This window comes from Neolamprologus multifasciatus, chromosome 7 (assembly GCF_963576455.1).
Source record: "Neolamprologus multifasciatus chromosome 7, fNeoMul1.2, whole genome shotgun sequence".
Classification (NCBI taxonomy): Eukaryota; Metazoa; Chordata; class Actinopteri; order Cichliformes; family Cichlidae; genus Neolamprologus; species Neolamprologus multifasciatus.
In genome coordinates, this window is record NC_140445.1 from 8,483,974 (window position 1) to 8,509,399 (window position 25,426).

A 25,426-nucleotide genomic window follows, 5' to 3' on the forward strand; every position below is an offset into this window, starting at 1 on the left:
ATGCTCTTGATTTTTTTCTTATTTTGTCTTTTCTGTCATCCCCAACCAGTTGCTTGTCCTTGAGCCTCATTCTGCCGAAGGTTTCTTAAAAGGGTTTTTTTCCATCCCACCATCCCCAAGTGCTTGCTCATAGGGGATTATTTAATTGTTGGGATTTTGTCTCTATTATTTTTAAGGTCTTTTATTTATTATATTTAACTATTATTATTGTAAAATGGTGCTACATAAATCAAATGTACTCAAATTAAACTCCCATTCAAACCTAAAGTTGTCTCACCCAATTTGGACGTCCAGCCTAAAAGAATACTACAATATCAACCAGAAATTAGAAGCATAGCCAGCAGCTGTTATATTTAGTTTCTAATTTAATCATTTTGGCTGGTTTAAAAATAAACACTCATAAAAGATCATTGTTTTATTGTCTGGTTTATTCCTTTTCTATTTATCGATTATCCAAGTCCTTAAAACACACGCATGTATATATGAATAATTCAGTCATAGAAATATTAATGTACTGAGATCCTACGCTCTTACATGGAGATATAAAACTGTTTTTGTTAAACAATGACCTCTTTATTGCTTGATAGTATAAAATAAAACTATTTTGTCCATACTTTTAAAAAACAATGTAATGGCACCAAAGTAACAACTTCCTGTTCAAAAGAGAAGTTTAGTTTTTAGCTTTATGAAAACGGCTGTGCTAGGTTTATTGTTGTCACTGTACACTCGCTCTATCATCATCCTTTTCTAATTTAGAGATGTATCCTGTTTAATGGTGCCAATCTGAGGATGTAGCGGTTGTAGCTCCAACTGTCAGAAAAAAGGGCTTTCATATTGCATGAGTTATATGAAACGAGGTAACTGTTGAGTGCAGAGTTGAAAGCTGGTCTGACAGACACCGGTCCTGCAGCAGACAGGCTCACAGTGGGATTGAGAAATAAACACTTCTCTACCAGACTGAAACTGTGAGAAGAAAAATAACCTAGTCCCCCACTGACTGTACAAATATAAATGTATTTTTAAGTTGTTAATTATCGAGTTCATGTGCATAAAAACATGTACTGGTGCTCTGTGCATGTACAGCGATACTGATATAACGCAGGAAGAATTGGACCTTACAGCGTCCGTGGAAGTGCTCTTTGTGTATGACTCACAAGGCAAACCTGTACTAGAGAATGAGCTAAAGCAGCTCAAATTAGTTTCAGTGTTTAAACTGTCATTTGTATTTTTTCAAAGCAAAAGCCAATGCTGTCGCCACTGAGCGAGCATCAGCGGCCTCTGGAGTTTGTGTGTAGAAGCGAAAAAGCTTACAGCACCTGATATTCCCAGGCGGTCTCCCATCCAAGTACTGACCAGGCCCGACCCTGCTTAGCTTCCGAGATCAGATGAGATCGGGCGTGTTCAGGGTGGTATGGCCGTAAGCGAAAGCAATTGCATATAAAACGCGTTTTGTGGGTGGCAAATGTCACACAGTTTGATATATGCTTTCGTGTTTTACAGCGAAAACATGCAATTCTTCGTCATAAACTGCAGCTTCAACATTGAGCTACAATAATGCTTTTCCCGCAGTAACATCTCAATATTTAACACTTGTTAGTTTATTACAGCACAGTGTTAAAGTGACAGAGAGCACACAGTGTGTTAGGACGATTTGTGACATCTCCTAATGCGTTTTTATGAAGGTACGTCTATGTATATCTATGATCATTATATAACTAATCTACCAAAACTGCTTTTACTTTGTTTGCTTTTATTTTCTGATTTTCCATCATCTCTGCCTACCTTGGTGTTGCTGGAACTCCCTGCATTTGTCTCACGTCCCTCCCATGGGCCACCCCATTTTAAAAATCCTGCTAAATTTTTCTTAACGGCTCCTTAATTAAGTTAAATGTAACTTAATATCAATGACACAAACACAATTGTTTATTTTCTACATTTTGCCTTTCTTTTATGGTGTGCAACAAGCATACGGGTTATTTATTGTTTTCGACTAAATAGTGTAGTAGAGTGTAGAGTGCTATCATGATAACGCGTGCAGAAGACAGGGGCAGTAAATGTAGTGGGAAACTATTTTACAGATATTGTTTTTCTTATGGCGCCCAATCGCGATAATTCCGTTAATCTTGAGGTCTTTGTCGTCATCTGCTGTGCACAATGCAGTACTACAGTCTCTCATTTCCGTCAGGCACTGTGTGGGCCAGCTCTTGCGACGGCGTGTTTGGCTGGCAAAGGACCCACCAACGGCGGTTCAGCGTCGGCTTCTCAAGGTTTCAAGGAAATAGTTTTCGTAAATGAAACTTTATCCATCTGAAATCAGAGTCATCTTACGAAACACACCGGTAAATATTATATCTTGCAGAACTGCATCTCTTCCGCAATTAAATAGATGTTTTATGTGTGTGAAGTTTGCACTAGTTAAAGTAATATAGCAAAAAAAAAAAAAAAAAGGGGGGGGACGTTAAGCAGAAGTGGCGCTTTGTATGAATGGGCCATGTTCTCATACTGTTGGATTGATGTAAATGATCGTTTTGAGTAGTTTAAATTCGTGTTTAAGGAATTCTTTACCCCTATTGCACGGTTTACAAGCACAGAGGTAGTAAATAAATGTCCGGTGAACGTTGATTTTCTCACAGCTAATGTTTAGCTAACGTTAGCGGCGCCGTAGGATTTGTGTACAGCAAACGCTACACCTCTCCACCAACTTTTCTTAGCAATATTGTGATGAGTGCAGTCGCTATGTATTGCTCCACAGTCCCACTACAGCTGACCTCAGTTTGAAGAGCCCTCATTTGTCACCAGTGCGACCGCGTAGCTTATTGTGACTTTGTCCAGTGGTCTCCAACTTCTTGATTCCTTACTGTAAATACACTTTTGGTTTTCTTTGTTTACAGTTTTGAGCCGGGTTAAGCGCTCTTTCAGCTTCCTCTGAATAAGATTCGAGTGGAAGCCATGTTTCTCTACAACATCACCCTGCAGCGTGCCACCGGCATCACCCATGCCATCCATGGAAACTTCTCAGGTGAATTTGCGCCAGATGTCACTGCTTTATGTCTGGTTAGGTCATGGTTAATTTATCAAAGCTTGGTACCCCTCCTTTATTGTCAAAGAAGCCTTTAACTGCAATCTCTATGAGAATTAGCACTAATTAGCATTAATTGTTTTATTTAAGTATCTTTTCTTGTGTTTGTATAGTCCTTAGAGTTTATCCTATCATGGTGTTTCACTCATTATGTTGATGGAGATAATGTAAAGCATAGTTTTCTCATGGTTAAAAAAATACATAAAAGAAATATCACAAAATGCTTTTTTAAAAGCAGGATTTAGGGAAAACCATAAAAAATATCCACGTCATATGTCTGATATTATGTTTTGGTAGGAACCAAGATGCAGGAGATTGTTGTTTCCAGAGGAAAGATCCTGGAATTATTACGGCCAGATGCCAACACAGGAAAGGTGCACACTCTTCTCACAATGGAAGTGTTTGGCATCATCAGATCCCTGATGGCCTTCAGACTCACTGGAGGAACCAAAGGTACAGAAATGACACCATATGCACTCACATGCATGTGTTTGTAACTCTAAACATGGATTGCACAGATTAAATGGTATGTATTAATAATTTTCTCTTAAGTGGTTTTTATTAAATCTTTTGTCTGACACTAATGTTTTGTTCGTAGCGCATTCTTTTTTTTATTCATTTACAATTAGAAGGGGAAGTTGGCCTCCATTGACTTTCATTACCTAAGCTTTAATTACATGATAGTATCATAATTAATATAATGTTGACAGGCTGGTGTCGTTTCTAAGTGGTATTTATGTATTTTTAGATTACATTGTTGTGGGGAGTGACAGTGGTCGTATCGTCATCCTGGAGTATCATCCATCAAAAAATATGTTTGAGAAGATCCACCAGGAAACATTTGGGAAGAGCGGCTGCCGCCGTATTGTTCCTGGACAGTTCCTTGCTGTTGACCCAAAAGGCAGAGCTGTAATGATAGGTGAGAATTTTATGAAGTATGCATGAAATCAGCATTAGACCATTATGTCCATCATATCAGACAGAATCCAGATGTTTGTGCACTGTTTAGTTTTATATTGCTATTTTCCTTCTCTCATAAGATGAGCACCGTTTCTTTGACGAAGGTGAACAAGAGCAAGAGCTCAATGTTTTTTTTAATCATACACACTACTAGGATTTTGTGTGTAATCTACTGTGGTGTGTTTAACGTTGGATGTAATCACTACGAAAAAGCCAGTTCAGTGCCAGGAAAAACCCTTACATTACAAACAACACTGAAAACTATATACTCCAAAAGAGTCCATCAGTTAAGACTGATGTGTTTTAAAGGTATTTATTCTAATGTACCTTTTTTTAGGGTTATACAGTGTGTGTGAATCTGCAGCTTTGAAACTGCATGAAGGCTTTGCAGCAAGACTTTATACAAACTGGCCTGTAGTGATTTTTAAATAACTTAATGTGGTATTTAATTTATTTGTTGTTAAAATAGGCTGTGTTTAATTTGAATCCTTTGAGTCCTACTTGCATTTGAGCAAAGTGGGCCTGGATAGCTTTGTAACATCTATGTACCTAAGTAGGCCTAAACATACTAACAGATGCCTCTTTTTTTCTCCCCCAATTCAAATTTGTTACATTTGGTGATAAGTTACTTTTATGATCTGACAAATGCAACAAAACACAACATTTTAACAAACCTGCAAAGTTGATAGGTTTTATAATATGTTTTGTGGCTCCATACAGTTATTTATTTATTTATTTATTTATTGGCAAAGACAAAGGTTGTCAGCTTAGATGGTAATTTGGTTTATAGACTGATGATTATTTTTCTTTTATTTGGGCCTTGGTGTGTTAGTATAATGTCAGTGGTGTAAATATTGCTATAATTGACCTAACCCCAAGAGCCTTACAGGTGCTTAAGATAATAAATCAGCATCAAATGCTATAAATTTTGTAGTTCTACATCAGAAAATCTTACCTTGATAGAAGTGTTTTGTGGAACAATTATGATGTTAATTAATGTGTGCTGAGTTACTATTGTTTAAATCCTGAAGAAAATGTATATACACACATATAAATAGTTGTATTAAACCAGTTAAATGAAGCACACAATATGTTTTGTCATTTATCTGACTAGGAGCGATAGAGAAACAGAAGCTGGTGTATATTCTGAACAGAGATGCTGCTGCGAGACTGACCATCTCCTCTCCACTGGAAGCCCATAAAGCAAACACACTGGTCTACCATGTGGTTGGAGTCGATGTTGGGTTTGAAAATCCCATGTTTGCCTGCTTAGAGATGGACTATGAGGTAAGGACACAAAGCACAAACGTGCAGGGCTGCTGAATTTCACATACACTGAACTGTTGTTGTGTGATGAGTTTTCATGTCTCTTCTCTGACTGTCACTGGAGAAAGATTTAACTTCTCTGACCTCAGCATGACTTTAATTGAAAAAAAACAGTCATGTTTTGTTTGTTTACCAGAATAATCACGTGTGTTTAATGTGTACAGGAAGCTGACAACGACCCAACAGGAGAAGCTGCTGCCAACACACAACAGACGCTCACCTTTTACGAGCTGGATCTCGGCCTGAACCATGTGGTCCGCAAGTACAGCGAGGCATTGGAAGAACATGGAAATTTCCTCATAACTGGTGAGCATTTGAGTAGTGTTGGTCATATTTAAAGGAAACAACGGTAGTGTTATTCATCAGGTAGGGAGTAGTTGAAATATCAACATTTTTACAAATTGATTTGCTTTCAGAAGATAATCATTGCAGCGAGGTTACAAAGACTTGTTACATCAATGTGTTGTAGATGTGATGAGTTTGTCATGTCTCTTCTCTGAGAAACACTGGAGAAAGATTCAACCTCTCTGATCTCTACAAAAGTTTACCAACGCAATAACACAGCGTTAGATGTCGTATTAAAAGAAAGCATTCTGTTGTAAAATAGAGATTACTGTGCTTTTTTGAAATTCTTACTCCTTCATCATTATGTTTTTTTAAAAATGACAACCTTTCTAAATGCTTCTAGTTCCTGGTGGTTCTGATGGGCCCAGTGGGGTTTTAATCTGCTCTGAAAACTACATCACGTACAAGAATTTTGGAGACCAGCCTGACATTCGCTGTCCCATTCCACGGCGTAGAGTGAGTCCTTCTTACAGGAATGCACATTAAAAAGCAAATATTTATAGTACAGGATTTCCTGTGCAGATTTTAAGTGTGTTTTGATGCATCATAACATCAGTATACATCATGAGACTTTACCTGATTTTAAGCTGTGAGTCACTTAGTAGATTTTAAACATTTTTTTCTCTGTTCATGTGGAATTTTGGTTGTTTTGCAAGTCCCACATTGTTCTTTGCATGAACGTCTATTTTCATCCTCCCTCACATCCTCTTCTCCTGCACCCCACAGAACGACCTGGATGACCCAGAGCGTGGCATGATATTTGTGTGCTCAGCTACCCACAAGACCAAGTCCATGTTCTTTTTTCTGGCCCAGACTGAGCAGGGAGACATCTTTAAGGTTACTCTAGAAACTGATGAAGAAATGGTAAGGATGGATTGAAACTAGACATTTTTAACAAATTTATTTAATGGGACTAATTATGTTCACTTCCAGCTTCTGTTTTTTTTTCTTTATTTTTTTTCTTTCTTAGAATCACAGTTGCTTGATTAACAAACACTAGATAAACATTTCGTATTTATCTTATCCTGCCCAGTTTATGTAATTGCTCAGTTTATCCAGTGTCTGAAAATAGGCTTTTTACTCAATTTCTTTTTCGTAACTCATCTTATTAAAAGCTCACTTTCAATTTGATTAGCTCCCTCAGCTTCTTCAAAAAGAGCCAAAAGCTTATAAACTCACTCTTTTACTTTTATAGGGAAATCTGTAGCGTGTTGACATTAGCTTAGCAAGAAAGTAGCAAACGCAAATACTCTTGTTCTCAGCAGGGATTACTTTTAAATTCTTCATTAACATTTCTTGAACTTTTGTCATTATGTGTGTGAATGTGTGTGTGAATGGGTGAATGACTGAACGTGTAAAGCGCTTTGGGGTCGTTAGGGACTAAGTAAAGCGCTATACAAATACAGACCATTTACCATTATTGGTTTTCTATTTATGCTCATTATAATACATATTCCCGTAATAAAAAAAGATGCTTGTTTTGTCTCTTAGGTCACAGAAATTAGGCTGAAGTACTTTGACACAATTCCCGTTGCAACAGCGATGTGCGTCCTGAAGACTGGCTTCCTCTTTGTGTCTTCAGAGTTTGGAAACCAGTAGGTTGCAAACAGAAACTCAAGTGTTTCTTTTTGTATCTCTCAGTCTTTGATTAACCTCTATTTCTCTTTCCCTTAGTTACCTTTACCAGATTGCACACTTGGGTGATGATGATGATGAGCCCGAGTTCTCATCGGCAATGCCGCTGGAAGAGGGAGACACCTTTTTCTTTCAGCCACGTCCACTTAAAAATCTTGTGCTGGTGGATGAACAGGAGAACCTGTCACCAATCATGTCCTGTCAGGTGAGTGTCCTGTCAGATTAACATGGGGACTAATCTAATTGCCTGAACTTGTTGCGGTGTGAGACAGAAAGTTTTTTTTCTTAAATCTTAAACCAGAACATTTCTGTCTCATTGACTACGCTCTTCCTACTTTCTTCCAGATTGCTGATTTGGCCAATGAGGACACACCTCAGCTTTATGTATCATGTGGACGAGGACCCCGGTCCACTCTAAGGGTCCTTCGGCACGGACTGGAGGTACACACACTGTTTTTTTTCCTAACGTAATTAGAGAAAGCCCACACATGTACTTTGCTGGCTGTGAAATTGATGAGTTTTTTCATGTCTCTTCTCTGAACAAATACTGAAGAGTCTTTTACTATCTCTGATTCCAGCAAACACACAAAGCCTTCTTTTCATATCACACTTTGAACGACTGTTAGCTTGGTGTCACGTTTTTCCCAGCCTTTGAGTTACGCTCACAATGTTGGCTGTACCCTGTTAATGTCTTACTTCCATTACTGTGAAGATGAGCTTTTAAAAATGGTTTGTTGTGTTTGTCTTTGTAATGATGATACACTTTCAATTTTCTTTTTCTTTCCCCCACCCTGTCTGTTCCCCTCTCTCCGCCTCTGTCAGGTTTCAGAGATGGCTGTGTCTGAACTGCCCGGTAACCCCAATGCTGTGTGGACTGTACGCAGACACGTAGAAGGTAAGAATATTCTTGTTCCAGGATGTGTGTGGCTAATCAAGGTTATAAAACATGCTGAAAGTAAGAAAAGTCTGTGAAACATATTCCTGTTATGTTAATGTACATCACTGGTTAGCTGTTTAGTATAAGATGTTAGGGAGCCACTCACCACTAGCTGGAGCAGCTGCCCTGACAGACATCCCTCTGTTTGTGATGTGACAGCCACATGAAGCAGTGTGGTGCTGCAGTACATGCATGCAGTACATGCTGGAGATGAACATTTCTTTGCTGACTCTATCAAAGTAAACTAACATATAACCACCTACTGAAACAGTGTGTAACCAAACTTGTGTGTTCAATGCCATTAGTAATTTTGGTTTTTTTTCTTCTGATCATTACTGTGTTTACTCTGGTTCTTAGATGAGTTCGATGCCTACATTATTGTGTCTTTCGTCAATGCCACTCTGGTTCTGTCCATCGGTGAGACTGTAGAAGAAGTGACAGATTCTGGTTTTCTGGGAACAACACCCACTCTCTCCTGCTCACTCCTGGGTGAAGATGCGCTTGTACAGGTGCGTAAATGTACCTCATCTGCACATCACCTTTGGGTATTTTCACCACTGTGTGATTTAGTCCATTTAAGTCAAACTGTGGCTTATTTTCTTACACTGTGGGGTTCGTTTGTTGAGATGTTAGAACAGGTGTTCTCTGCCCAGTTCCGAGTGAACTTCAGAGCAGTTTGTTTATTGTGTGAACGTGATTCAACTTTGAGCTGCTCAGGTGCACATTACAAGTTTGAGCTAAACACCTTCCCATAGCCCAGACCTTCCCAAAGTGTGGGGCCCGCCCCCTAGGGGGGGGCGCAGAGCCATGGCAGGGGAGGCGCGGGATGAAAAGGGGGGAAAGAAAAAACAAAACACTTGGACACTGCTAGCACGGGCGCCTACAGAAACGCAAAGGAGGAGATGAAGCATGGCTGAATATGTTTCCAAACCAACTTCATTCTAAGCCAAAGACTAGAAAATATGGTGAAGCAAATCTTCCCATTGGCTTCACCTGCACAAGTGCCGAGGTAGGTCTCCCCTGCATAATTGGTTTTCCCTTCGTCGGGAGCAGCGCTGGGCTGTTTAAATCACGGACAAACAGTATCCCACATTCGTGATTTTTAGTTTACAAACACTTCTTGTAATGACTAACTACTCCTGACATTTTGGAGATATACATACTATACTATAATTTATACAGTAAAGTTACAGTGGGATAGAAATAATATCAGGCTCATCCTGCCACGATTTGTTCGATCACGGACAAACAGTATCCCACAGCTGTTTATGTTTTTAAACCTATTTTGCACAGAGAGGCATTTTTTGGAAAATGTATTGATAGCAATGTTGAATATTATTACACAGCAAAAAAACAACTGCACGTAAAATAATCACATCGTGACGCCTCTGCCTTTGTAAATGGAGGGACAGTAACTGTGTATGTTAGCGTGTAAAACCTGCAGATAGTCAGATTAACAGTATTTTGTCTCGATCTGCCATTCTGCAATTCATCTCATGTAAACAATAACGTGGCACACAGCGTGACGTGAAAAAAGGCACATACCTTTAACGTTGCGTGATGAACTCTGTACTCCTCGTCAACACGTAAATGCAAAAAAGGAGTTTTAAAAAAATCTCAGTTTTCGGTGATTCGAAACGCCGTTTACGTGTGGACAAAACAGCTGCGTTTTCAAAAATACCCGCGTAGGTGTGGACGTAGCGTAAAAGAGTTAGTAGTTTATTTTATTACTACCTGTAATTTATCGCAGATTACTTGTATTTGCTTAATTGTTTACTAAATGTTTGAGGTGTGAAATAAACTGCAATGGAGCAAAATATGGGTGTGTGTGTGGTTGGAGGATGTGTGCGTGCGTGCGTGCGTGAACATTTTTCTTGTAAAACAAAGGGGGGCCCAGCAAAAAAAGTTTGGGAACCACTGCCGTAGCCAAATATGCTTTGCATTCTGGGATGTCGCAGGGCACCGTAGACGTGCAAAGGTCAGTACGGGTTTGCAACCAGCCGTGAAATGAATATAAATTGTCCATGTTCTCAAATAGTTCAGAACACGGCACTTCCTGTATTTTGTATTCTTGTTGCTCCTGGTCCAAACACATGAGCTGGCCAATAAATTCACTGAACATTCTCAAGTTGTTTGTAATGACACGTTCTGGCTCACTCTGTGTGAGGAGAAACCAGACCATGGGTAAAAGCTACACGTGTAAGAGTAAAGAGTAAACAAAGTATAGGTGTAAAAACACCCTTAGACATTGCAAAGAAATTTCAAAGTAATGCAGATGCACATGAGCAGCTTTGATAATTGCATTTTTATCACAATTCCAATAATTTCTAAAAAACTAAACGAAAACCTTCCTTTGCATCAAAGGAAGCATTTCAAAATTCGAAAATTAGTTTAGTTTTTGTTCAGCAGATGATGTACATTTTAAAGGTTATGCTATCAGTTTCTTTTTGTGTGTTAAGCACAAATAATTAATACAGTTCATGCATTAATTCATCTAATTACACAAAGATGGCCATTTATTCATCATCAACCCAATCTAGTACTTTGTCTTTTCTCTCCATCTTACCTCTGTGGCTCTTTCACTCCCTCCTCCATACAGGTTTACCCAGATGGTATCCGTCACATCCGAGCAGACAAGCGTGTGAACGAGTGGAAAACTCCTGGTAAAAAAACTATTGTCCGCTGTGCTGTGAACCAGCGGCAAGTAGTCATCGCCCTCACTGGTGGGGAGCTGGTCTACTTTGAGATGGACCCGGTAAGGAAGTAGATTATTTTTGTGTTATCCGATCATCCTCTTGTGCCCCTCTGACATTCTGTTCAGCCTCCATAATGCCTACAATGTGGCATGTGCACGAAAAATAAAACTGTTGGTGGAGTGAAGAAATCCAAAACTGAAGTCTATTTCATCACCTCCAGCTTGAAGTGAGACAACATGGGCTATAACAGCTTTCTCCTTTTTCAGAGCAATGATTTGGGCTGCTGTAAATAGTGGCCATAAGAGAAAATTTCCTCTTTTTTTTAAAAAATGTTTTTTTCCTTCGGCCTATAGTTCAATTATCTTTACTGTGTGAAATAGATCACCTGTTTCTGCTCCCCACTGCACTATCTTCCCTACACACAGTGAAGTGTTTCATTGACAAGGTTACAGTTATACTGCGTACTAATTAAAAATCAATACAATTGACCCTGTGCACGAGAAAATGCTAACTTCCTGGTTTGAGACAGGATGTGGGGTTGTACATTTCTGGTAGCTTTACTTTGCGGTCAATCGCTACTGCGAAGATATACTCCAAAATCATGTCCAAAACTCGAAAAACGGAAAGATCGCGTTAAGTTACAAAGAGCAGAAGGTGGGAACACTCACCACTGTTGTGTCATAAAAAATCTAATGATCAGTTTTGATGTTTAAAGAGTTTAGATCGATCAGTTGTTTACATCACTCAACACAAGCAGAACTGCATCACTGCAGCAGAAGACACATCGTCCACATTCAGAAGCACATCTCTGTATAGTGACTGGTCTTGTGATTTAAACAGGCAAATGTTCAGCATTCAAACTACAGGTGAAGAATAGTCAAACCAGATGTTTCCCGTTATGTCGATATCAGCTAGTCAAGTACACACCTACACAGCATGTTAACGAACCGTGAAAAAAGCCACACAAAAAATGAATGATTGTAACGGTTTCTATACATTAGTATTTACGAAGGGTATGTTGTGACTTACCTTCAAAATTACAGTGGTCCCTCGCTAATAACGGGGTTCACCTTTCACCTCGCTGTTTCGCAGATTTTTAGTGCAAGTTTGCATGCTTTTTTTTTACATCACATTGTGTCCTGCGCCCTGATCGCTGCAGACGATCTCCCCCGTGACGTCTCTCCTGTACAGTACAGAATCGCTGCATCGATCGCTAGCAGTGTGACTGAAGTGCAGTACTGTATGTCCACGATGTTCATGAAACGTTTTGCACCATCAAAAAATAAAATTGGCTACTTGATTTCACCTATCGCTGGTTATTTTTAGAACATAACACCCACGATAAACGAGGGACAGCTGAGAAATATAACATTTGAATCCATTTTCTCTTTTGCCCTGAGGCGCGGGGAAAAATATCGACAAGTCGATGAACATCATTTACAGATATACTGGGTAAATGCCAAAAAGACATCGATAGAAATGTAAATCGCCGCTTGATTCATTCATTTGCTTAACTTGTTTTGAGCCGTAAACCAGGCGCGAATAGGACACCGGAAACAAAGCTCCCCACAGGAGTTTCCGCACCGGAAGTAGCATATGCTAACGTGCACATAGTCAATAGACAGAAATACTGCCATCAATCCTCAGGAATATTGTCCATTGGCAGAATCCTAGTTTCCACTTTCATGCTGTGTTTAACAAGTATTAGTTATGCTTGGTAGTAAAAGGTTTGCACAAAAATACTGCGTTGAGCTTTATGTAGACTATGTGAAGGCCCAGTGGCCCCCCCCCCCCCCCCCCACTACTAAAAATTATCATTTTTTTGGGTTAATCAGTCAAATGAGTTGACGGGCTTATTCAGCACTTCATTTTATAAAAGGCAATTTCACAAATGACTGCACAGTTAAATTGCCTTATCATTAGCTTCACTTAATTTATTTTCCTGCAGAGTATCTGATGACTTAATTCTAACACTAATATTGAATATTTCAGGTTCCATATTGAATAGAGGAAGATGACTGAACTGAGGTGACTGAAAATCAGTTTATTAATCCTGCTGCTCTCTTTGTTTCACTTTTGATTTTTTTCAGTCTGGCCAGCTGAATGAGTACACAGAGAGGAAAGAGATGTCTGCAGATGTGGTTTGTATGAGCCTGGCCAACGTTCCTCCTGGTGAGCAACGCTCCCGATTCCTGGCTGTTGGGCTGGCTGACAACACTGTTCGCATCATCTCCCTGGATCCTTCGGTATGAGCTTGACACAGAGATTATCAATGAGATCCTTTTTTGTTCAGAATTGGAGGTGTTGCTCAGAAATTGCTTTTGCTGGTTTATCTGCTGGCATGTGATTGAGCCCATGACAGCTTGTATCCGAACAAGATGTCAGGTACTTTAGTTTTGGGTATGTATTTGCCCTCTTTGATGTTTGTTCCTATAGAGGTTTGTTTTGGTCCTAGTAACATTTGGCCGTTCAGTTTATTGTTGATTGACAGCAAAGACTATTTTCACGCTCTGAGGGGACAGACATGCAAATGTTGGCACTTGTGTTCACTTTTGAAAGCTACTATCCATTATCTGCTGCACTACAGAAATTAGTTTGCCTGTCATCTTCACAGTATGTGGAGTCAGAGTGTGTTCTCACACACGCACGCACACACATGCACATCCCCTTTCATGCTAAAAATGAGGACGTCATGTTGCTTCTAGTTTCTTAATTTATTGCCCTTGCAGCGGTAATGGGTATTTTCAACTGTTGAAACGTTTTTCTCATATTCATAAACCAAACTGTGCTGCTCAGCCAAATTTGCACATTGTCACTGTACTCTCAGGTCTTTCCCATTGTGCAGAATGAGTAACAGAATGTGGCCTGTGTTTAGCATCCAAGTTTGAAGGAATCCATGGTTAACCACTTAAGAATTCCTGGTAAACTTATAAATGTAAAAATGACTGGAAATATACTTCAGCTAGATTTTTAATTATAGGATTTCCCTGAAGGCTCGGGAGCGTCTGAGATAAATATTAATTTAATGTCAACAATTTCAGCAGCCTTCTGCAGAACCTGCTGAAAGTAAATAATCCCATAAAACAGATGTTTTAGCTGATTAACTTCTACAGAACTTAGTTTAGACCGTGATGCTCAGTGTGAAAATACAGTCCCTCCAAAAGTCCCTACTATCCAGGAAAGGTTCCTGTGGTGGGAACTTGATTAATGATTGGCATAAATCCCTTTAAGGCTAAATTAATCTTAGTTTCTTATTAGGTCAGTACAAAGTAATGTTGTCTTGTTTAGGAAACAATTACATCCTTCCCTTAGGGAAAACTTTGTACAACATGAAAGTTGTCTGACCACTTTTACTGCCTCTTAAGATGACCAGTAACCTTAAAATATTCATTGCACATTAACTGGAGATTTCTGCTTCCCTGTTTAAAACGTGTAAGCCAGAAAATAATGCTTTGGGTATTCAGTAATGTGCTTTTTTTCCCCCAAAAAGGTCTGGATTAAAATGTCTCGTCTGCCTAAACTATTTTAATAGAAGTGTAAATTTTAAAAACTTTAAAATCGATTACAGGATAAGAATCTTTTTTGTTTACGTGCACCTTTAAACAATTGAATGGTGCTGTTACACAAAAGCTTAATGTTCGGATTCCTTTGCATGTTGCTATTTTTCTGACCCCCTGAATCTTTACTATGTTCAGGACTGCCTGCAGCCACTGAGTATGCAGGCCCTACCAGCCCAGCCAGAGAGTCTGTGTATCGTGGAGATGGGAGGGGTGGAGAAACAGGATGAACTTGGAGACAAAGGAACCATAGGCTTTCTCTACCTTAATATTGGGCTTCAGGTATTCTTTCACATTAAAATATCTCAGGTTTCATGTTGAAGTTGAAGACATTTTACTTTTAAATCACAACTTTGTAAAACCAAATGTAATACAGGGATTGTGTACAGGCTTGAGTTCAGATTGATCTTGTACCTAAAATCCAAACTGATAATGTTTTTCATACTTGATCAATTAGCAGTCAGGGAGCACAGTCCAGAGCAAAGATTGTCACAATTTTTATGTTATGTTAGTTTATGTTGCTATACATTTCAGCTTATGTAGATGTTTTCTGCTAATGTGTTTTTGCTCCTCTTTCTCAGAACGGTGTGCTTCTGAGGACTGTCTTGGACCCAGTGACTGGAGACTTGTCAGATACCAGAACACGCTACCTGGGATCACGACCTGTTAAACTGTTCAGAGTCAGAATGCAAGGACAGGAAGCTGTATGTAACTCGAACGCTTACTCAGAAGCAGCTCATAAATACAAATATGTGCATTTACAAAAATATTGTTTGTTTTGTCAGTTTTTATGCTTGTGATCATATTAAGTCAGAAATATTTGTATCAAACCTTAAGATTTAAAAAGAAATTTGTCTTTTTCATCACTGATTATAAATTAATTGATTAATTGATGTCTTTTCTCTTGCTGGCAGGTGCTTGCAATGTCCAGTCGCTCCTGGCTCAGCTACTCTTACCAGTCTCGTTTCCATCTGACTCCTCTCTCATATGAGACTCTGGAGTACGCCTCTGGTTTTGCCTCTGAGCAATGTCCAGAAGGCATAGTGGCCATCTCTACCAATACTCTAAGGTATGGATGCACTTAGAGCATTTTTTTTTTGTAAAACATAGGCATCACTGTTTGTGTAATGGAGTTTAACTGTTTTCCAAATCCAAAGGGAAGAAATCCAGCATCTGTTATGTATTATCACAATTTAAACAACTCTAAATGTCTTATGTTCAAAGTGTTTATAAATCGGCAGAAAGAAAAGTTTATTGAAGGGCGAAAAAATATATTTTTATATAAATCTCACCTGTGCTTGTCTGCCTGGTAGAATCTTGGCCTTAGAGAAACTTGGAGCCGTCTTCAACCAAGTGGCCTTCCCGCTTCAGTACACTCCCAGGAAATTTGTAATCCACCCAGAGACCAACAACCTCATTTTGATTGAAACTGACCACAACGCCTACACCGAGGCCACCAAAGCTCAGAGAAAGCAACAGATGGCTGAGGTATGAATATATCGTTGTGACCCAACTAGTGGTGTTAACATCTGTCTGCGGTTACTCTCAGTAATAAATTTATTAAGGGCAAGAAGTCGGCAAGTTGGTTATGAACAAGGGAGAACAGAAATTTGTTCCCGTGTGAGTTATTTTTCCAGGTTAGAGCCTAAAAAAGTAGGTTTATTAAATTATATGGATTTAGGGATTTTTCCTGACATCCTTTTACTGTTTTTGCATTTTTCTCACTGATAAACCCAACAGTTGAAATGATGAGAAGTAGAATTTGGTAGTTTAACAGCATTTTGTCCCTGATGATAATTATATTATGAATTAATAATCTTTGTGATGGCAGACATTCCCATCACAGTTTGTAGTCTAGAATATCATTTTCATATGGCTGGTTTTATTCAAATAACAGTTGCCAACATGTCATAAACAACAGAAAATCCCATCCCTTCTTTTGCCACTGTAGGAGATGGTAGAAGCTGCAGGTGAGGATGAAAGAGAACTGGCTGCTGAGATGGCTGCTGCATTCCTAAATGAAAATCTTCCAGAAGCCATTTTTGGTTCGCCCAAAGCCGGCGCAGGACAGTGGGCCTCACTAGTGCGGCTGGTTAATCCCATACAAGGTTCAACACTGGATCAAGTGCAGCTGGAACAGAACGAAGCTGCGTTCAGGTGAGTAGTACTCATGATGGGTGGGTGGGGTTTAAGTGAGGTTAAACAGTCTGACCCTGGGCTGTTTCTCATTTATTATGCCTTTCTCTTTGATGGACAGTGAGCCTCCCAAATTCCAAGCCCTTCATTAATACTCAGTGTTGTTTCTTAATCAGCAGTTGACATAGTGAAAATAGTTTGGGCTGCCATTGTAGCGGTTCTTTGGTTTCTTTCACCTGGTGACAAATTAATTTTTTTCAAAACGACACTTTGTGTTGATTTGTATCAACACCTGCTGAAAACAGGCACCGTATTTTTTAATGCAGCAAAATGTTTATTAAGATTTAATTCCATACTATGGGCATCATTTAAAGGTAATAAAATTTGTGATTTTGGAAGGCAGGCTACTGGATCCATCAAAAGCATCACTTTCTGATATAAAACAGTATTTTTGGCCATGTTTTGAAGGTTATAGCTAATATTTTGTGTTTAATATATTTCTAAATGATTAGCGTGACTAATCTAAACTAGCAATATAGTATATGGGTGGGTCAGATGTTGTACTTGGTGTTTTTCAGTGTGGCCGCTTGTCGATTCACCAACACGGGTGACGATTGGTACGTCCTGGTCGGTGTTGCCAGAGACATGATTCTCAACCCAAGGTCAGTGGGTGGCGGCTTCATCTACACATATCGACTCGTCAGTGGAGGGGAGAAGCTGGAGTTTGTGCACAAGGTGGGTTTCAGTGACATTAGGGGTTAATTTTATTAAGCTTGTTTCTCCTTGAATATTTATTAGGCTGAAGCTGATTCACTCTCATCTTTTGTTGTTTATACTGGGGAATACTGATGTAAACAGCATAAAAGTGCTTGTCTGTGTCATATTTGGCTTTAGTTTGATTCATAAAGCAAATCAACATTTCATTCTGTAGGCTCTGCAACAATTTAATGCTTAGGTGCGGTGCTTTGTTTTTTTGGCCTTCTGGTGCAGCTGCACGTGTGCAAGTTTTAAAAGATTTCCGCCGTCACTCTGCTGTAACAGTACTCAGAGCAAGTCAGCTGGAGAGCACGTTCAGACCTTGTAGATCTTGTAGCAAGTGCAGCTCTACCATGAAAGGCTGAGTAAATAAAAATAATTCACAGTCCAAGGGAGTTTGAAGAAAATAGTTAGTGTGACAGGCGACTTACAGATGTATATACGGTTTCTTTGGGAGATGTCGGCTTTTATTACCTTTTGCTTACCCAGGGACTGTGTGCAGGCCATGATTTGAGACAGATGTTAAGACGAGGACTGGACTCGAGGAAAGTCTATTCAGAATGCATGAAGCAAGACAGACTGATACAAAATTTTGATGATGGGATGAAACACAGCTGTTGCTGTCCCTGTTGTCACAGACTTGCTGGGCAATTCCCCAAGAAACCCCACCAGGGTGGAGACGATCAGGGTGAATCAGCCCACATACGTTTGTTACCTGATGTGGATTAACAGGGGAAATGACTCATGAGTGTTGTGTTTCGCAGTGGTATCAGGAATTTCCCGACCACTTAACCAGATCTGATATTTTAGATGATTCTATCAGGTCACAACTCACTTTTTTCCCAGTTTGTTACATAACCAGAGATATCAGAGTATGCACAATAAGATGACACATTTCTGAGTGCAAAGTCATGACAGCATCTTGGATGTAGGCAGACACACTTTTCTGAGAATGGCTGTGTCGTTGGGTGTATGTTCCAACAGGGCAATAAACTAGAAATATCCATCAAACTGTGACGGGCCCGCTGAAGGCCGCGGAGAAAGCACAGCGCCGGGTTGAAAGGTTTTTCCTGTCCAGGATGTCTGACCTCACAACACACTCTTAGTCACTCTCCAGAGGGGAAATTTGGACTCTCAAGTTGCGTTTTAGTTGTAATTTGGGCATATCTTAGACAGGGAAAGTATTGACGATGTGTGACTCATGACTGGTGTAATCTTATTTGAGAAATATAATTTACCGAAATACTTTCTTAATGTTTCAACAGGTAAAGAGTTTGTGTTTATGCGGTTGTTCAGAAGTGCTTTTCTAAGCAAATCGTTAAAAAATGAACATGTTAAAAATAAACAGCTGGGCTCTGTAGTAAATCTAAAACCACAGGCAGATTTCACAGTAGCTGTTTTACTCTTTAATCTCTTATGATGACTAAAACTGTGTTTAGTGAGACTTTCTTTCGTCTTCTTTAAAAAGCTCTGCATCTGTTTCAATCTTTATCTGAACCCAGATTGTTTTGTTTATTTCTAGACCCCAGTAGAGGACGTGCCTTTGGCAATCGCACCATTCCAGGGACGAGCCCTAGTTGGAGTGGGAAAACTGCTTAGAATCTACGACCTGGGGAAAAAGAAGCTGCTACGCAAGTGTGAGAACAAGGTAAGACAAGGACATCTGGACACAAACATCTATACACTCTATATAAATATTCTCTCTTCCACCTGCGAATCCCACTTTCTATCAAAGGTTCTTTATAGAGATGATGAATATAGTTGATGATCTGAAAATATAGACGATGAAGAATTAGTCTTTAAAGATTTACTAAAAGGAGCCAACTTTGACCTGACCCATGATCAATAAGTTGATGAGCAGAAGCATCCCAATCCGGGATGTAATCAGGCTTACATCATAAAATTATTAGTTTCAGAATAAGAAACAAAAAGTGTCATCATGAACAATAAATAAATAAAATCTAGTTCACTTTTTACTGGACACATCTGACTATAGCTTTCACCAGACTGGCATGGTTTAAACAGATATTACAGCTTTCACAAAGCTAGCTAGCATAAGAAACATCAGAAGATATTGATATTCTATTTGAACATGTGCTGTGTAACCAGCACAACAGGTGCTCAGTACAGTGACACAGAAAAACCGAATCACAATACAAGACATTCGTACTACAATAGTTACACTCCTAAATGATAGTCAATAATCTCAATTGCAGACCTGCATCTTTATTAATTAATCTTGTTAAAAACAACACTGTAGTACAGATGATTATTTATTAAAACTTTCAAATATACTTTAACTGGCTGGTAAATAGTTTTTATCTCAACTCTTTGAAACCAATTTCAAAAAAAGTTTCATCTGTATGTGGATAGCTTTATCTCTGTTTGCACTCTGGGTTTTCCTTCCTGTGAAAAGAAAAGAAAAGGTTTTATCTAATGGTGCATGGCCGATTTGTTCCAGATTAGCCATCAGGGACTTTTTCAAAGTTCCTAATGGCACAACACCTTTATCTTTATTAACCAAAGCAAACTGCACCGTTTTGTAAGAAGCAGAGGTGCCTTTATATAAAGAACAAACCACCTGAAGAGTGTTTTCAATGCAGCAAAGTAATTGTTGTAAACAGGGTCAAGACTGAGTGTGAGGGTGTCTAGTTTTTGTTTGCAGACACTTTGTGTTTAGGTTTTAGAGGTTTGAAGCACCTGTTGTGCTGTAGAGCAAATTTTTTCATGAGTGTATGTGATGCATCACGCTTTTGCATAAACATTTTTCCCAGAATGTTTTGGTTGAAATTAACAGCCTGCATTGAAACTCTGTGTAACAGGATATAAAAATAGTGCGGTCTGTTTTGAAACACGTAAGATTTGGATGTGTTTAAGGGGGAAAAACATTGCACTCCTTATGTTTGTGGGGCTTTAACAGTCACACAGAACAACTTTACTTTAATGTGTAAATAGTAAAGAGCAATGTTGTATCTAATTAATGAACAGCTGATGTGCAGCAGAGTTGCTGCCTGAGTGTTGTGTTGCAGATAAGATGCATGTAGCTGACAGTTGAGTTAATACCATACAGTACAGTGCATACATAAACACATGTGCATTGTATAGCCCCTCTGGATTATACCTTTAACAATTGTTTCCAGTGTATTTAGTCCCTCCCTTAATCGTTACATCCTGTAGTATGTAACGTGATAAGTTTTAATGAGTGTGAGCAAGTCATTTTTTGCAGCGCTGCACAGGACACCACTTGGGGAACATGTCCAGATTGCATTATTTTCTTTTAAAACACTTGACTGAGTGTACCTCACTGCTCTCCTTAACTCTTTGTAGCACATTCCCAACCTGGTGACTGGCATCTACACCATTGGCCAGCGTGTCATCGTGTCTGATGTCCAGGAGAGTCTGTTCTGGGTTCGTTACAGACGTAATGAGAACCAGCTCATCATCTTCGCTGATGACACATATCCCCGCTGGGTGACGACGGCCTGTCTGCTCGATTATGACACCATGGCTGCTGCTGACAAGTTTGGGAACATCAGCATCGTAAGTAAAGGGCGAGAAGTGTTTGGGGGTGTGTATTGTATTTTTGTGGGCGAACAAAGCCAGAAAACATCAAGACCATCAGCCCTAAACAAAATTTTCCGCGATGACGTAACGTCTCCATGTTTTGTCCTTGGGTGCTTAGGTGCGTCTCCCCCCTAACACCAGTGATGATGTGGATGAAGATCCCACAGGGAACAAGGCTCTATGGGACAGGGGCCTCCTCAATGGAGCATCACAGAAGGTACACATATGCGTCACCTTTTCACGTTTCTGGAACTTTAACAGTGTGTCTGAGCAGATGAAGTATAGACTCAAAAAAGAGAAGTGAGTGAATTAAAAAGGACATTGTCTCTCTGGATGCCAACAGATAATAAATAAAAGTGAGGTTAAAGAGGTTTAAGGGAAAGACGTGGGTCTTCGATGAGTTTGTGTAAACATCAAGGGATGGGGAAGTTCTTAATGGTAAACCATTCCATACTTTTGGACCAATGACTGTAAAACTTGGTTTCAAGTCTGTGCGTGGGATGGAGAGCAATGGTTGGTAAGCAAATTTGAGGAATCTGGAGGTGGGATGGAGGGTAAGCAGTTCGAGAAATGTGATGTTGTGCCAGTGTCTCGCAGTGCTTTAGAAACAAATAAATGAGTGTTGACAGCTCTTGTTGCCCCGGAGCAGAGGTCTTCAGCTTGACCTCAAAGTGAAAGAACAATTTAGATTTAACATGCATTGTCTGTTCAGACCTGCTTCAGGCTTGTGCATCGGGTTAATGCTTCAAATTTTAAAAAAGCTTAGAGTTACTTTAACATTTAAACAATCGTTCATCATTTTCTGTGACTGAGCAATGTAGCCCACAAATGATATCTCAATATATTTTTTAAAAAGGGATATAAGCCAGTACTTTATAAGGTGTAACAAGAAGTGAGATTATTAAAATATTAATAATAAAATATACAGTAAGTCATGTAGAAAAGAATGTAGCAGGGGCTTCTGCATTTTGAAGGAAATATCAAAGCACTTTCACTTTCCTGATGTTTAACATAATAGGACTGGTTCAGATGAGATGTTAAAGGTTGTGTATGTAAAACGTATGTTTTAACATTAAGTAAATGTATACTTTGAAACTTCATTCATAGTTGGGCCTGTGCTGTTTTGCTCTCTTTTAAACCAAATCTGAACTGCAAAAAGAGAAACTGTGAAAACTGCTGCAAACACAATCCTTACTATACTAAGAGCTTTACATTACGGCAAAGTATATTGATGCAGTGGATACTGTCTAATTCTACATCTTTTGAGAATATGTTGATATATTTTAAAAAAAAATACCTTACCATTTATGTTTAGAAATTAGTGTAGATGTTAAATGTAACATTGGTTGCAAAGTACAAAGATTTTTATCCTGCAAGTAGCAAGTGTACACTTTTATGAGGCAAAGCAGAAAACTGTGGCTTTAGGTGTGATAACTGAGGCAGACCTCTGCTACATCGCATGCATCCAGTGCTGAAATCTGGCCCAGTGTACTAATCTGCCTCCCTGGCCACTCCAACCTCCGCAGACACACCACCATCAACCACAAGTGTAACCTACTCTCAAATGCAACACAAGCCGCGCACACACAGGAGAAACACACCGGATCACTCATGCCACATTTTAAATCCTGGTCAGAAACTGTTTAGGTAGCACATAGACTGGGAAAGTCCCTCCAGTGTAGTCATTATGAGCTGGTCCCAGTTGCCATTGTGACACAGTGTGTGCTATTTCTGCTTGTGCACGCTGCACGCATAGATTCATTTGAGTTTGGAAATGTACCGTATCTATATATAGACATGGGTGTGGATGTCTTGACTTGTCTTTATGCAAAATGATGTCTGTCTATGCGTCTGTCCAGCCGGCAAGTCACGTGGCTCGGACAAAATGCTGCCATACAAAGTAGAGGCTTTTCTTCTCTGAGCACTCAAAGCGTTTTTCCTTACAAGGCTCATTCACCCAATCACGCAGATTCATATAAGCAGTATTTTCTATACCTAAGATTTTATCTCAGTTGCACACTCTAACATCTTGCATAAGGATACTTTGACATGCACTCCAATAGCCAGGGAATCGATCCACTGAGCTTCCCTTTGATAGATGACTCGCTCTGTCCAGTGCCTGGTGAATCACTATACAAAAAAGTTGATGTCAAATTGACCTGACATCCATTGTGCATGTGTAGATTTTTGTAATCCAGTGTACAGCTGGGGCTGCAGTGGTCAAACACTTTATATGAAAAACTTTCAGGTGAAATAAACTGTTACAGGTTCAAGTAAGGGGAAGCGGTTGTCTTCTTTGCACATCTTTCTGACTTATTTGTGGAGTACAGAGATCATTTTGACTCTGCTTGTCCCTCCTTAGTCCCAGATGTGGTCAAATTAGCCTAATGCTCCTTTGGTATTCACAGTACCTTCTGATTACTATCATCATCATTGGCTTGGTGGTTTCTGGACGGTTATCAGATTAAACCATCAGGACCAATTTCATCCAGGTGGAGGATGAAAGTGTTTCTTATTTTGTCTCTAACAAAATGCAGACTGGCAGTTAATGTGCTTTATGTGCACATGCAGCTGTCAGAACAGCCAATCTTCAGAGCTAAAAGGGCCTCAGGTGACATATCTGATCTGACATATGATCAGATTTTGTATGTCTTAAGTCTATGTATTTTTTCATTCCCTTTTCTCTCTCTCTCTCTCCAGGCTGAGATAATAATGAACTACCATGTAGGAGAGACAGTGTTATCTCTGCAGAAGACTACTCTGATTCCCGGTGGTTCAGAGTCCCTGGTCTACACCACACTGTCTGGAGGCATCGGCATACTAGTCCCATTCACTTCACATGAGGTAAAACACTAAGATCTCATTTATGTGAACACACATGCACACGTTGCATGATCCTAAAGTAGTATTGTGTTGCTCAAATGGCCTCCTGATTTCTCTTCCTTCTCTTTTTAACCCCCCCGATTTCTTTATTTTGTGTGACAGGATCATGACTTCTTCCAGCACTTAGAGATGCATATGCGCTCAGAGTTTCCTCCTCTTTGTGGCAGAGACCATCTCAGCTTTAGATCCTACTACTTCCCAGTCAAGGTTGGGATTGTTTTTACACATCTGTCTTATTTTTATAATATAGTTTCAACTGCGGAACCTGTTTATTAAAAAATATTTGAGAATAACAAAAACAAATTCTGTTATTTTCTCCAGAATGTGATTGATGGAGATCTGTGCGAGCAGTTTAACAGCATGGACCCTCACAAGCAAAAAAGTGTGGCAGAGGAGCTGGACAGAACACCACCCGAAGTCTCTAAGAAGCTGGAGGACATACGCACTCGCTACGCTTTCTAATCTCACACACGGACATTTCGCACAACACACATGAATTTTACCAATGCATACGTTTCAGGACCCACAGATCGTTGCTTTTCCCAGCTGCAAGTCATCTTTAGTGATTCAGAATGAGGTAGTATGCAATTTACTGTGAGTAGACACCAGCTTACGTGGAAACCTCCAAGAAGCCACTCGGCCTTGTAAGTGTCTCACGTTAACCACCTGTGACGCAAGTACTTGCTTTCAAGTGTGTGAGCATTTAGCTTCTGCGTGAACAGGAATGACGCACATACTTTTTCACGGGTCAGTTGCTGAGAATTTGTCAGGTTTTTGTCACCTCTACTCTACAGAAACCATGCATGCAGCACCACAAAGACACGTTACATGGAAACATGACAAAGCTGTTGTTTCTCTAAACATTGAGCAGTAGCTTTGGTGTCTTTCACACTTACATCTGTGCGAGCAGAATTTGGCACAGCTGTATGAGAGTTCACATGCTTGATTGCTTTTTCTGTTCACAAAGAGATCACACTTAGAAAGTGTCAGTCGTCATGGAAGAAAATCTTTTTTTTATTTAAAGAGTTTTTGCATTACCCCAGGTAGGAAAGGCTAGTTGATGTCTAATGTACACAAAGCTGTCTCTGAAATATTTCATTTTTGTGTATCCTCCAGCTTTGACCACATGAAACTTTTTTTTAATAATGATATCATTTTAATTTGTGCTAATTGGAATAATTTGTTGTGAGACATACATACCATTGTCCCAGATGGTATAAAAGTTCCCAGCCCCAAACTCTTCCTGTCTTTGTGATGTCATGTTGGCCTCAGGCTCATTAAAAAGCACATTGCTTACTCACACCTGGGAGCCTAACACAAGCTGACACCTAACAGTGTGTAAGCTGCAGCCTGCAGTCCAACAAGTGCTGCCGTTCTGTGGAGTTGGTGGAAAAATACTGAAGGTTTGCACTGGGTGTTGTTCTTGTCAGTCCAGTAAATTCCCAACCTCAGCCACAGACATAGCAATCCACAGTAGTCACTGAATTTAGGGGGATTGTGGGACAGGTCAGTGGTCTGTTTTTGTAAATAAAGTTGTTTTTGTTCTTTATAA

General features: G+C 39.6%; 1 protein-coding gene and 1 non-coding gene across 2 annotated transcripts; one reads left to right on the plus strand and one right to left on the minus strand.

Annotated features, from left to right (window-relative positions):
- Window positions 1–1,304: 1,304 nt before the first annotated feature.
- On the minus strand, window positions 1,305–1,423 carry LOC146513710 (5S ribosomal RNA). Its single transcript, XR_014875510.1, has one exon. It is a non-coding gene; the product is annotated as a 5S ribosomal RNA (ribosomal RNA).
- Window positions 1,424–2,182: 759 nt separating this feature from the next.
- sf3b3 (splicing factor 3b, subunit 3) lies at window positions 2,183–25,426 on the plus strand. Its single transcript, XM_085167305.1, has 27 exons — window positions 2,183–2,339; window positions 2,892–3,019; window positions 3,377–3,532; window positions 3,828–3,998; window positions 5,154–5,326; window positions 5,530–5,671; window positions 6,054–6,166; window positions 6,437–6,574; window positions 7,202–7,305; window positions 7,385–7,550; window positions 7,691–7,786; window positions 8,168–8,240; window positions 8,640–8,791; window positions 10,882–11,037; window positions 13,069–13,224; window positions 14,674–14,817; window positions 15,117–15,239; window positions 15,450–15,604; window positions 15,849–16,023; window positions 16,487–16,692; window positions 17,250–17,406; window positions 18,950–19,075; window positions 20,755–20,967; window positions 21,110–21,208; window positions 23,692–23,835; window positions 23,977–24,081; window positions 24,196–25,426. Exons 2-27 carry the CDS (start codon window positions 2,950–2,952, stop codon window positions 24,334–24,336), a joined length of 3,654 nt encoding a protein of 1,217 aa, XP_085023431.1. The 5' UTR covers window positions 2,183–2,339; window positions 2,892–2,949; the 3' UTR covers window positions 24,337–25,426.